The sequence below is a fragment of the Bufo gargarizans genome, chromosome 6 (genome assembly GCF_014858855.1).
Source record: "Bufo gargarizans isolate SCDJY-AF-19 chromosome 6, ASM1485885v1, whole genome shotgun sequence".
Taxonomy (NCBI): domain Eukaryota; kingdom Metazoa; phylum Chordata; class Amphibia; order Anura; family Bufonidae; genus Bufo; species Bufo gargarizans.
Window position 1 is genome coordinate 355,131,340 of NC_058085.1, and position 14,757 is coordinate 355,146,096.

At 41.2% G+C, this 14,757-nt stretch overlaps 1 protein-coding gene across 2 annotated transcripts in view; it reads left to right on the forward strand.

The window, feature by feature from the left end:
• ADGRA1 (adhesion G protein-coupled receptor A1) overlaps positions 1 to 14,757 on the forward strand; it is a 961,549-nt gene that overhangs the window by 375,242 nt on the left and 571,550 nt on the right. For both annotated transcript variants that reach the window (XM_044298088.1, XM_044298089.1), the window contains one exon: positions 1,443 to 1,658. In XM_044298088.1, the coding sequence (XP_044154023.1) occupies positions 1,443 to 1,658 (216 nt within the window). The remainder of the gene's footprint in view (positions 1 to 1,442; positions 1,659 to 14,757) is intronic.

A 14,757-nucleotide genomic window follows, 5' to 3' on the forward strand; every position in this document is an offset into this window, starting at 1 on the left:
AGTTCATATGCACAGAAATAGGGACGAGACATTTCCAGGGTCTGATCCGAGGTCCAACACGAGACAAACTGTTCCGCATAGAACTTTCCCACAGGCAGTCTCTAGAAATGGATTGAGGAAGTCAGAGGTCATGCACAGGTAGTCTGAAAGAATGTGAACAGCAACATACACCCGGGTTGTCAAAAACCACAGTGGGCACTGACCAGCCAGGGAGATCACCTCTTAAACACCTGCTAGCCAATCACAAAGTGCCATGTGTCTATTCCTCATAGGCCATATGATTATCCTAATCCCTGACACTTGTGCGGCCTTGGCTGGTTATTGATCACTTAACCCATACCTGCCCTCTAATCTACTAGAGTTTATGTACAGGTATATTCCCCGTCAGCGGCTGACATAGAGAATAAGATGCGCGTATGTTCGGCTGCGTAACTCTTTGCAAATCTCCTCTCAAGCGTGCACACAGACGCTCAAGTGGCCCAGCATGGATACTCGATCGTGTCAGCATGTACACCGGAAACGCGTCTGCACGCAAAGGAGTCGGAAACGAAGATTCCGCAGGCACATGCATGACCTGTCCCGCTACTCCAATGGAGTCCCCCCGCAGGCCGAGCCCCGTGAGAATTCCTGGGGGCCCCAGTGGACCGCAAAACAGGAGAGTGTCTTACAACTTTGCTGAGTGTTTATATTGTAAGAGTGCAGCGATAAGGAGCCCGTCGGCTAGATGTCTGATGGAGCAGAGAGAAAATTCAGATTCTGCTAGTAGAGCATCTTAGCTCTGTATAGTGAAAAGGACTCCACATTTCTAATAAAAACCAATCCAATTAAAAAATAATTTTAGATTAGATTTAGATTAGATTTTGATTGCCCCCAAAGATGTACATAGCCTTAAAGGTCAAATTGGCTCATGCCTTATGAGGTGTTTTGCCAAATAAGCTCAAAAAGTTTATGAAAATGTAGCTTCTGCTATAAATGAATAACCAGTTGACCATGTCTTATGTCAACCAGAGAGCCTGATAAGGTGGTTCATAACAAAACCCTCCCACGAGATGGTCTGCACACCCTGAAGTTCTAAAATGTGCACCCCTTTCCCTCATCTATGTCTAATGGTTGAATTTTATGGACTTGTCTTTTTTTTTTTACTCACAGTAGACAAAACATGATTAAATAGCAAAAAAATGCCTTTTGCACATTAGAACTGTCATCTGGCAATGGCTGGCTTAATAGATACAGCTTTCATATTTGGAATGATACTTCTACAGAATATTGTGCGCCTTATTAATTTGGAGCAAAGGTAATTAGTCAGGTAAAGAATTTGTTTGGCCGCTCTAAAACAGGTTGTGTGGTACCAGATGTCTGTGTTGCTTCCCTAAATAAGGTAATTTTTGTGTGTTGATTTCTTAAATACATTGGCAGTTGACCATCTCAATGTGTTTTGACAGGTTTCCCTTAATATCGCACTGGAGGCTATCCTAATCAAACCAGCAAGCTTTATTGGCATGACTTGCGTTGCCTACCAGAGAACATCTGTACATCCGGAGAGATCATTGATCCATGGTAATGAGGATGTAGATTCAGAGAATATTGAGAACCACAATTTAATTTTGAAATGCACTTCTGGCAGTCTGAACAGCTCGCTGGTAAATTTCTCAGCAAAAGTAAGTGTGGATTAAATGCAAATTATATTAAATCATGTTGATGTATAACCGGTAATAGTGATGAGAATGGCAGCAAGTCCCTGAACTTGAAGTTGCAATTAGTGCGAGAGAAAAAATATCAATAACAGAGATAAAACCTCATTTTATCAGTGTAGATATACCATTGAGCAGAGATGAGCGATTTGATCCAAAACAAATCAGATACGACCAAAATTTTGTAGAAATTCGAGTTGCATCTGAATCTGAATTTTGGATGTTTTTTTTTTAGCCAATTTTTTGGGAGAGGTGGAGAGAGAAAAATAAAATAAATTTGAGAGACCAGTTTAAAAAAAAAAAGAAAGAAAAAATATCAATAACAGAGATAAAACCTCATTTTATCAGTGTAGATATACCACTGAGCAGAGATGAGCGATTTGATCAAAACAAATCAGATACAACCCAAATTTTGCAGAAATTCGAGTTGCATCTGAATCTGAATTTTGGATGTTTTTTTTTAGCCAATTTTTTGGGAGAAGTGGAGGTGGAGAGAGAAAAATAAAATAAATTTGAGAGACCAGTTTAAAAAAAAAAAGTGAGTCCTTGGAGACCTCAGATTATCATACATACATTTTCTGGACAAATCAGATGCCCTATATGGCCAAATCGAACCTGAATTGAATTTTGAGAGATTTGCTCATCTCTACCTCTGAGATTCATTCATGATGACTCAGATTGCCCCACTATAAATGTCCATCAACAACAACCCTTTTCTTTAACTTAATCATATTCAGTGGTCCATCTCATATCTTTATGATTATGATCAGTAGGACAATCTTTAAAATTGGAGGTTAATAGCTGGATGCCCATTCTTTAGTAAGGTTTCTAATAAGTGCACTAAATAACTGTTGGTAGTCAAATCCAACTACTTCTCATCTAGAAGCTTAGGGTTTTTGTTACAACTGGACAATTAACATGCAAGATGTATTTTAAATGCTTTATTCTAAAATTAGTTTCATACTAGTCCATTAGATTGTCTTCTCCTGATTAAAAATTATAAAAATGTTGCCTATGACACTGGAAAACAGGAAAACCATACAGATACTTTCAGGGCATTTGGGGAACAAGCAAGTCTGCTAGTACGAGAGTAATGCCTCAAAAACATTGGACCAAGCATGGGCGTAGCTATAGGGGGTGCGGAGGTAGCAGTTGCTACCGGGCCCAGGAGCCTAAGGGGGCCCAAACACCCTTGTGCCGCATAAGAAGACACGGGTATTAAAGAAAGTGCATGCTGGTGCCATTTCTATTTTTGTCTCAGGCAGCACGAAGGCTATGTACTTCTCTGCCCCTGGCCACAAAGCACTGAGGGCACGAGGGCTCATGAGGCCTTAGCTACGTTCCTGAGACCAAGTTAATGTTTGCTGGCATTTAACCATAAAGTTGCGCTATATCTGTCTTTATTAAACCTTTTTTACTGTGAAATGATGAGTTCTGACTGATGGACTGCCAACTCTGTTGTTTTCTAACAAGGAGGTCTTCACCGAGAGAGAAAATTCTTTTACGCAAACTTAGCTTCAGTAACAGAATTATGGAGATGCTCTTTAGGCATTGATTGAACAATGATCACTTGGTTTCATAAATTCATATTTTTTTTTTACCAATTCACCAATGATTCAAGTGTTTTCTAACTGGTCACTTATTCCCTGTATTCATTCTCCCCAACAATCCTATCCTTCACCATATAAATAGTCATGACCACACCATTCCTTATTTTAACATGCTGCTAGAATAGAGAGTTTATCAAGAACCTTGACGACAGATTGAGACTAATCATCAAAGATTTTTTAAAAGATTTCAATGTGCATGAAGTACTGTGAATCATGCACATGGTAAATTAGGTTCTTTTTTTATTATTGTGAATGCTGAACTTCAGATTTACAGCTCACATGGCAAAATAACTGCCCATGACTAAACCATCGATTTAGTTCTCAGTACACGATTTCATATGAGAGATTAGTAGGGACAAACTGGTAACTTAAAGTGGCCCTAGAAAAATAAAAACAATACAAATAAATGAGGCCAACAGAAGTAGGAGGAGGTTATTGCACAAAATATAGTTCCAGCAGAACCAAGTACTACAGAAGAGCACAACATACTGCCCCACTAGAACCAAATACCACAATGCAGCATTCTGTCCTCCTCCTGTCTCTAAATAAGATATAGAGCAGGGGGCATGGGGGATGAGATGTGGGCCACAGCACCAAACCAGCTCTATCTTCACCATGCTGAATGGTCTTTCAACACTATTGAACTTCCAGGAGAATAAAGCACTGCATATCTATTACATATTTTCTCTCTTGTAGACACTCTTCCCTTATCTTGTCCATTCAAACCAGACCACCATGATTACTTCTTTACAGTGCTTTACAGACATTAGCATCCACTGTCCCCAGTGGGGCTCACAATCTAAGTTCCCTATCAATATGTCTTTGGAGTGTGGGTGGAACCCAGAGTACCCATAGAAAATACCCGCAAACACGGGGAGAACATACAAACTCCATGCAGATGTTGTCCTTGGTCAGATTCGAACCTAGGACCCCAGCGCTGCAAGGCACCAGTGCTAACCACTGAGCTACCATGCTAGCTTCTTTGAGCCATGACACAGACAGCTTGAATTCCTGAATTTCCCATCATCCTCTCCACCATCCGCTCAATACAAACTTACTATCCTGGTGTCACAACAGTGCCATCCTGCTGCCATAGCCAATACTGTGCCCACATTGCTACTCAATGCCTCCAAATACTATAGTGTAGGAAAAACCTTTTGCCTGTGCATTGGCCGCAATAGTAACAGTGTCTCCAATAGTAATAAAGCTCTCTATAGTGACCCTCACTAATAACAATGCCCTAATAATGCCCCCAGTAATAATAATGCCCCCTATAGTGCCTCCCTTATTGTGGCCCTGGTAATAATGCTCCCAAAATTCCTCCTATAGTGCCCCTTCTAAAACCTTCATAGTGCCCTCAGTAGTATCTGCCTCAAGAGATATATCCGATGCAGACACAGGTATCTTCCAGTCTGGGCCTGAGACGCTTACATCCCTGTGCCAGTTGTCCATTGCTTCACATAGTGGCCTGTGGCCCAGGAGGGCGAATGGAGTAACAAGGAGCCATGGCCTCCTATACTCTACCACTGTATTCAGCTGTATGACTGTCCTGAGAACGGCGATACAGTTGAATTCAGGAGGAAGACCTGCAGCCCCCAGCCAGATATGTGAGTACCTGAAGCTCCCAGTGTTAATCAATGCTGAGAGCATCAGATTGTTATGTACCTGGCCAGCTGTCATAAGGAGGGCTGGGGTGGCCCCCTGGACATTGGCCACCAAGATATTTCACTGTAGGGTCTATGGCCTGTCTTTCCTTGGAGATCAGGAAGGCCTTAGATGCTGAAAACCATTCCCATAATAAGGCTTTACTATTATCAGATAGGATCTAATCCTGCCTTGGTGCTACACGGTGTATACTGGCTGTCCAAACAGCGCTAATACTGCCATACGCAGGAGCAAATAACTTGTACTGTGGATTCGGATGTCAACATGTCTTGTCAAAGTTCAGAAAATGTTGCGATTTGAACTCGCACAAGCCCGCTTGTAGCAAATACAGATTTTTTACTTCCAATCCCCCAGTTTCCTATGGTGCTTAGCTGCTTCTAAGCAAATGTCTTACGTTGTCTCACTCTTCTGTGTTAGGCCCCTGGTTAGAATTTCATTCCGACCATGGCTGTTCAGTGTCTGCAACTTGTGTCCTCATTTATAGTAAAACTAGAGCAGAGAAGACAACACTTAATAGAGACATTTTTACTATTCTTTGTGGTAATCCAGATTTGTCTCTAGATAAATGTAGTACTTTGTAACTCTATAAATAAATATATAGAAAATACTGTCCAGTCATGCAATGAGTACTCTACTATTATGCAGAGCTGTGATCAGTATTCATTTTCCCTGCTAGCTCTCAGGACTAGTAGACATTTCTCTGTAGGTTTATGCTGGAATAATTTCTGTATAGATCATAGCTGCCAAACATTCCTCAGAAATACCCAGAGAGCTTTATAGTATAGTGTAATACATTGTCTGCCCTTGCCCCAATCACTCTTGCTGAATAATACAAAATATTACATAGTGTATATGCTGCCCTATTATTTCCTGTAGAACAACTCATGCTTATTCTTTTATTTTCTTCATGATCTTGAAGGCCAAGCAATACTTCACTCAGCAATAGCAATATTGGGACCACCAGTATTTCCACTCTTTTTATCCAAGAACCTATAATGAAAAGGGGTTGAGACAACCAGCCACACTGACCACTGAGCCTCACAATAGACAGACACTTCCTGGCTTCAAAAGTCATCTCATTAACATCTCAGGCAGGATTACAATGTATGGTAGCACCCATATGTAGATAAAACAGGATCATACTATTCACAGTAGTTGATTGTAACATCTTACCTCCTCCCCCTCCCTGTACAATGACCTCCGCACAGATAGCATAGCATGCCTACAACACTCTCTCCTGAGTGCAGGTTCCTATGGTCCTACACAGATGCTATAAAACATATATTTGAATGCTGTTAACAATAGTTCATGAATGATGAATGAACAGAAAACAGATAAAGTAATTTGCAGAAAACAAAAACAGTTAAAAAAAAATAAGTGTCGCTAACTGGTCTTTCGTTTAAAATTTTTTGGATGATACATTCCCTTTAATGATGGGATCCTGGAATTGAGTTCGACCAGGGACAACATATGAGTTTGTCTTTATGTGGGTTTCATTCAGGTTCATTGCTGTCCATATGCCAAATGTCATGTAGATAGGTTTGTTCTTTTGAAATTTACTATGTGTCTGTGATAAGGAATTTACATTTTGGTCACAATAGGGACTGGGACTGATGGGAGTGTTGACATTTTTGTACAGTGCTGTATAGAGGCGTGCTGCCCAGGGATATACCTTTAGGTCTATTACTTCAAATACTGTAATACATGTGATTTCAGAACTTGACTAGAGTAAAATGAGTCCAAAGTTCTACCTACACCTCTGACCCTAATCACTGCATTATTTTACATTAGTTTCTTAATTTTGTATTATTTATTACTTTTATTACCTGTAGGTGGTACTGCTTTTCACTAAAGAGACTCAGCTTTTGTATGGAGACTTACAGGCAATGCTCCATGGGAAAAAAAATATGCATACGAGCTTTCCTCCAGCAGGTAGAAAACTACTTCATACCACCCAGACCAGAGACCCTTCCAAAATGAAGACACCCATCTGTAGACAACTGTTTCGGGGTTCTTCGTCAGTAAAGTGCAGGAGCAATGCCTGTAAGTTTCACTACACCAACTGGGTCTCTTAAAGGGGTTGGCCCATCTGGGACATTGATGGCATATCTATAGGATAAGCCATCAGTCCATCAATGTCAGATAGGCGTAGAGGTTCACCTTTGGGACCTGCTCCTATCTCCAATACAGGGCCCCTGAAGTGAAGGAAAGAACATTGAGAATACACTGCATGCTCTCCATTCACTGCTATGGGAGTATTAAAAGAGTTTTTGAAGGTCCCAAAGCAGTGAATGGAGACAGAGTTGCATAAGCCACACTTGGCTATTTTCTGATCTCCCATAGCAGTAACTATAGGGTGGCCGCACATGGGCGACTGCTCTCCATTAATTTTGGAGTCCCTGTTCTGGAGATAGGTGCGAGTCTTACCTCTTAGACCCACTCTTATCTGACATTGATGGCATATCCTAGCAACATTCCATCAATGTCCCAGGGTGGCCAAACCCTTTACGTGAGAACCAGTGCCACCTCCAGAGCATCATGAAAGGTGTCTCATCCCACCCACCAGCACCCTGCTCTCGACTGGCAAGGGACAAGAAACAGCTGGCTACAGATTGGTGTCTGTTCCTTTTCGAGGAGTTTCTGGCTGTTATGAGAAATGTTCCTCCTTCTATATGAAGCTATTTTTTTCTGTTTTCCATTCTCAACTGTTCCAGTTTTAGCATGCACAGGCTATAATTAGGATGAGTCAGTAGCTAATGAAGTCTAGCATCATTTCTAACGAACCTGACAAATGTTCCACTCCACTTATACAATGCCAAACCAGTTAGCTCGATGCAGATTTTGATGGTATTTGTGCCAATAAACAAATGCAAATTAACAAGTCATAGTAGTAAAAACAAACATGTAAACATCTGCAGGGGGCAATGGGTCCTTTAGTGCACCACGACAAAAATGAGAATTGATATTCATGGAGCAAAGCCGGGTTCATTAGATCTTTGCTCCCTTTTGCATTGTTTGTTATCTTCACTTTGTGCTGAAAATTGAAGTAAAGAGTGTACTTTGCACCAAGCCGTATGCATGAGCTGTCCAGGCCGTTTCATCACCCTACTGTACGTCAGCGGGACCTCTTGTATTGTATCTGACCTTATCAATAATATGTCTAGGCAATCTATTGTGATGCCGCAGCATTGATTGGAGTGTAATAAGGCGAGAGCAGGGGAAATGTAATAGTAAAGCCAATCGCCACCTGTTATAAAACATTTATGGACAGGAGCTGTATTCTCTCATACAAACTGTTCATTCTGGTGTCAGTTCAAATAGAAAGTACTGTAGTTTTAGGAGTTTATGATGAACCGAGCCCTGCGAATATCTTACCGGTCAGTGATTTCTCAAGACTTTCTTATACCTTATTCTTTGGAGAATATAATAGAAGCTTCACATTTCTCTTCATAGCGCTAGAAATTGGATTAGATTTCCAGGAACTATATTGATCAGAACAAATCTGATTATGGTATTTAAATTGTTTTATGCATTTACTTATTATTCAACATTTTTTGTGTGTGGCTTTTTTATTTAATATAATAACAGGGGTTTACAGTATAAGAAAAATATAGTGGGGGAGATGTAGCAGCACTGCCATGTCAGTCTTGATCCCCTGTGTGCTGGAGCGAGATGCATCTAATTTATTAGGAGACACATCTCTTAGTAAATTAAGCATATCTTTGGCTCACCAGCTAGGAGATGGCATAGACTTGAACTATAGTTTCCAACAGATTCTGGTGTACAATACACCATAGTAAATTTGCTGTAAGGCCCTTTCCCTCTTGTTAAGCCCTACTCCCTTTTATCACCATTTTTCTAAATGAAAATATAGCAAATTATGGTGCACAGCCTTTTTGACTTTTTGCATGCCACAAAAGTGGTAGAGATGAATTTATAACTGTGCCCCAGTGACTACCTTCCAAAAAACACCACTATCTACAGGTTGTTGTTGGCATTACTATTGATTTTAAATAGAACACAATACGACAATATGATAAGAAAAAAGGGCAAATAAATTAAAAATAAAATTCAGATTGCTTGCAATCAACACTAGGGGGAGCTCATGAAAATACTGATTTATAATGCTCCTAATGAGCTGTATTACATATTCCATATAAATCTAGTAGTGAGCTCCCTTCTAATGTTGGCTGCAAACAAACTGAATTTTTTTCAGTGTACAGTGGTGCAATTTTACTTACTTACATACCAGTCAGCCTAAAGATATTCTAAATTTATCACTGTGCCTTGTGTATCTTGTTAGACACGGCAGACTATTCTGGCTCACTGTATATCACCTATTGGTTGGCTTACTTTGGAACAAAACTTTTGCCGGAATTTGGGTACACTTTGCCTTATTTAAAATATCTTAACATTACACTATTACCTTTTTCTTTAAAGGGGTATTCCCATCTCACACACTGATGATATATTCCCAGGATGTCAGATAGGTGCGGTTCCCACATCTGGGGAACATCTCCAGAACAGGACCCCCAAAGTGAAGGAGAGTGCAGCCACACTCCATTTACTGCTATGGGAGTTGCAAAAAATGCTGACCACTGGCTCTACTATTTCTGCCAGTCCTATAACGATGAATGGAGAGGTGGCCATACATGTGCAGTGCACTCTCCATTTAGCGCTATGGGATTTCCGAAAATAGCCAAGCGCACCCTCTATAGCTTCTATAGCAGTGAACAGGAGATGTGGAGAAACATTGGTTGCCCACGCCTGGTGCAAGCCAAGTATTGCACCCCCTAACCTGTGGACACTCCCGTTTTTGTAGGGCTGATAAGGGCCTACTAAAGCTAGAAGCTGCTCTGCCCCAGAGACTCCCAGTGATCACATGATTGCAGCAGCTTTAGTTGCATGTCATACATGTATGGCGCTCTGAATTACGGCCCAGCACTAAAGCCTGATCCCTACCCCAACTCCACTCACAAAAATTCCCCAAAAACAAAACAAACAAAAAAAATAATATCTTACTGCAGAGCCACAAGCAATGCTCCAAGTCTTTGGACTGGACCATCGCACAGCCTACAAGAGAGCCAGGAGCACGTGCTCTGATGACGCATCCCGGAATCACCATTCAGCGATTCATTCATTGAATCGAGATAGCGAGATGTGCTCAGTGCACTGCCTGTGACACAGTCAGGGCCGGAAAAGGATTGTGACCACGACATCTGAGAGGCTTTTTCCCAGGAGAGCTGCACACAGCGATAAGGGGAGCCACACATTACTTATAGTAGCCTCAAGGCTTAGGGAGGCTCGAGGCTAACACAGCAATACATTGCAGGCAGGGCTCCATAGAAATGTACTGAATCTCCCACGAGCTGCAATAGTAATTCATTAGAATTTATGGGAGAAGTAATCTTTTAAGTCTCCCAGTTCAAAAGAAAAATAATGAAATTTGAAATATTAAAATTAACCCCTTTTCCCATGTTAAAAATAAACAATAAAAAATAAAAATCATTGAAATCCTGAATTTAAAAACAATACATTTTTTAAAGTATTAAAACACATTCAAAATCAGGGGTGTACTGGTCATAGACCCTACAGGGAAATTTCCCAGTGGGCTGATGCCTGGATGGTCATCTGAGTCCTCTTCATAATCGCCATCCAGGTAGAGTACTGCCTACTGCTAGCAGGGACAGACGACGTATCCTTAATATTTTTAGGCAAGCAAGGCAGGAAAGGGAGGTGGATGTTATTGTCCATCTTGGGATAAATGATCTGGCTTGCAATGAGGTTTTAAAGGTGAAGGAAGCTTTTCACACACTTGGAAATGATATACGGGAGGTTGCATTGCCTGTTTCATTCTCTGCAGTTTTGCCTGTGCATAACCTTCAGCATGACAGGAAGATGCGCATTAAGGAATTCAATGTATGGCTTGGTGAATGGTGTCTGAACCAAGGGTTTGGCTTTGTGTCTCATGTTAGCTCTCATTGGAATGGAAAAGAACTGTACAAGATAGATGGTTTGCATCTTTCTCTCAAGGGAACAAATGTCCTCAGTGAACAGTGCAAAGTATTTGCTAAGGAGAATTTAAACTAGGAAAGGGGGGCAAAAGACTACTTAAAAGTGTCACTATTTAAGGCAACGGATAATTGCATTAGGCTAGTCAGTAAAAGCAAAAAAAGAAAGAGACCACTGTGGTACTCAGTAGAAGGGGCCCAAATCATTAAAAACAAAAAGATAGCATTTAGTCATTATAAAAAAAAGAGGCTGACAGGGAAATTTATAAGATTAGGCAATGAGAGGCCAAGCAAGTTATAGGAGCTTCTAAAGCACAGGCAGAAGATAAATGAGCTCAGTCAGTGAAAAAAGGCGATAAGACATTCTTCAGATACATAAATGAAAAAAGGAAACTAAAACAGGGAATTACCAAATTAAAAACAAAAGAAGGAAGGTATATGGAAGAAGATAAAGAACTAGCTGACTGCCTCAATAAATACTTCCGTTCAGTTTTTACAAAGGAAAATGAAGGAAAAGGACCTCAGTTAGGAAAGAAGACTAATGAATCTTTTGATGCATGTGTCTTTACAGACGAAGAGGTTCTAGTCAGCTGTCTAAAATTAATACAAATAAGTCACAGGGGCCTGATGGGATACACCCAAAGCTATTAAAAGAGCTTAGCGGTGAACTGGCAAAACCATTAACAGATTTATTTAACCAATCACTGGTAACAGAAGTCGTCCCAAAAGATTGGAAACTAGCAAATGTTGTACCCATTCACAAGAAAGGTAGTAGGGAGGAATCGGGCAACTATAGGCCAGTAAGCCTCACATCAATAGTGGGGAAATAAATGGAAACCATACTTAAAAAGAGGATTGTGGAACATCTAAAATCGCATGGGTTTACTTCAGAGAGATCATGTCAAACTAATCTTATAGATTTTTTTGATTGGGTGACTAAAATAATAGATGGCGGAGGTGCAGTAGACATCGCTTATCTAGACTTTAGTAAGGCTTTTGTTTGATACTGTCCCACAAATAAGGCGTATCAATAAATTGCAGTCGTTGAGCTTGGACTCCGATATTGTTGAATGGATTAGGCAGTGGCTGAGGGACAGACAACAGAGGGTTGTAGTCAATGGAGTATATTCAGACCATGGTCTTGCTACCAGTGGGGTACCTCAGGGATCTGTTCTGGGACCCATATTGTTTAATATCTTTATCAATGAAATTGCAGAAGGCCTCGATGGTAAGGTGTGTCTTTTTGCTGATGACACAAAGATTTGTAACAGGGTTGATGTTCCTGGAGGGATACACCAAATGGAAAAGGATTTAGGAAAACTAGAGGAATGGTCAAAAATCTGGCAACTAAAATTTAATGTTGATAAGTGCAACATACTGCACCTGGGGCATAAAAACCCAAGAGCAGAATATAAAAACAGTGATACAGTCCTAACCTCAGTATCTGAGGAAAGGAATTTAGGGGCCATTATTTCAGAAGACTTAAGGGTAGGCAGACTGTCACCGCCAGTTCTGTGAGAAGATCTGGCAGACGTTTGTCTCTACCTCTTGTATGATGTTCAATGTTTTAGTTTCACTTTCTCACCTCCTTTCCTTCTACCAGGTGTCACTTATTTCGACTAATCGTCTTCCTTTATAATCCCTCCCATACTGCCTCACTTTGCGGTTTATACTACTTCCTGGATGAGGTGTTCACTGCTGGAGGCTGCTTCTGCTGTTTGTACAGATAAGTCTTTTACTTTATTGTGTTTCCTTGCTGACTTGATTCTAGGTGACCCTGACTCCGTCCGTATTAAGTGCATGGAGTCGGTGGTTGTGTCCCCTCACTATTTTAGGGTTTTCAGGTGTCACACAGTAGTAGGTACGCGGGCATGCAATCGTCTACCATACAAACCCCTTGCATGTGCATAGCAGTCAGGGAGAGCTCTTAGGGTTTTATAGGGCTCACCTATAAGCTCCTTAGTTTGGAATCAATCCAGTGGCTAGTTTATTTATATGTTCCAGCTATCTGCTACTTTCATCCGTGACACAGACAATGTCATAGAGCAGCAGGAAATTCTAGCAGAATGCTTGGGTGTATAGAGAGAGGCATTAACAGTAGAAAGAGGGAGGTGCTCATGCCGCTCTACAGAGCACTAGTGAGACCTCATTTGGAGTATTGTGAGCAGTACTGGAGACCATATCTCCAGATGGATATTGATACTTTGGAGAGTGTTCAGGGAAGAGCTACTAAACTAGTACATGGATTGCAGGATAAAACTTACCAGGAACGATTAAAGGACCTTAACATGTATAGCTTGGAAAAAAGACGAGACAGAGGGGATATGATAGAAACTGCTAAATACATAAAGGGAATCAACACAGTAAAAGAGGAGAGAATATTTAAAAGAAGAAAAACTGCTACAAGAGGACATCGTTTTAAATTAGAGGGGCAAAGGTTTAAAAGTAATATCAGGAAGTATTACTTTACTGAGAGAGTAGTGGATGCATGGAATAGCCTTCCTGCAGAAGTGGTAGCTGCACATACAGTGAAGGAGTTTAAGCATGCTTGGGATAGGCATAAGGCCATCCTTCATATAAGATAGGGCCAGGGGCTATTCATAGTATTCAGTATATTGGGCAGACTAAATGGGCCAAAGGGTTCTTATCTGCCGACACATTCTATGTATCTATGTTTCTAAGTACAAAATGATCTGATGGTCTCAGCATCAATTAATGCTAGGAGCATTAGGTACTGGGAGGCAGCCACAGGTTTCCTCCTCAACTCAGCTGTATCGCTGTCCTAGGGAGACAGTTGACTACTGTGGCGGGAGTTGCAGTATTTTGTGCTGCACCATGGTATTTGGTTCTGCTGGGGCAATATTTTTCTCAGTGCTGTTGTATTTGGTTCTTCTTCTGCGGCAGTATTTTTCACTGTCCTGTGGTATTTGGTTCTGCTTGGGCAGTATTTTGTGCTGTACTGTGGTATTTGGTTCAGCTAGGTAGATATTTTGTGTTACACTATGGCATTGTTGGTCCCTCCTTCTTCTGTTGTCCCAGCCTGCTTGTGATGGTGCAGTGGCCAGATTTGAGGTGGCCCCAACATTACGCTGGGTCCCCTGGAAACCGTCTAGATGTCACCACGTGTTGCTGCTCTCTGGAAGAGATGGTAAGGTGTGGTGCATCCTAATGGCAAATAAGTCCAGAGAGTTAAGGTCTGCAGTAAACCAGTATTCTTCTCTACTGGAGGAATTCAGGTGCAAAACAATACAGGCGAGGCATAGGGCTGCCTTCTCCTGTCTCTTGTCTTACAGAAGAAAGGTTTGATGCTGAGTTAGCTGTGCCCCACCTCTCTCTCTCTCTCTCTATTAGAAGGCTGCTACCCTGGCCAAAGGCTGGAGGCCCAGGGTCTGTGGCAAAGTATCCCCATCTCAGCATTTTCTTCCAGTCACTCAATAGTCTGGCAGAGTCTCCTCTTCTAAGCACTGTTCCCTAACTGTAGAACACTAGGGAATCTTACTGGTCTCCTTTATACAGTTTCTAGCTGAACTAGAACCTTATAATGGGAGGAGTGGAATGGAGATACTCAGCAAAAACAAATACAAAGTTACACTTTCCATCTCTGATACTTGCATTAGAGCTTCAATGATACTCAATGGCAATGACACTGCAGTTTCTCCAGACAAAAACAGGTTTTCAGACATAACATAGCAGCACATGGTCAATCAGTCTGTCTGGTTTTGGTGGTAAACAAGTGTGGCTTTTTTCCTCCAAACCATTCTCTTCTTCAACTCTTATGGT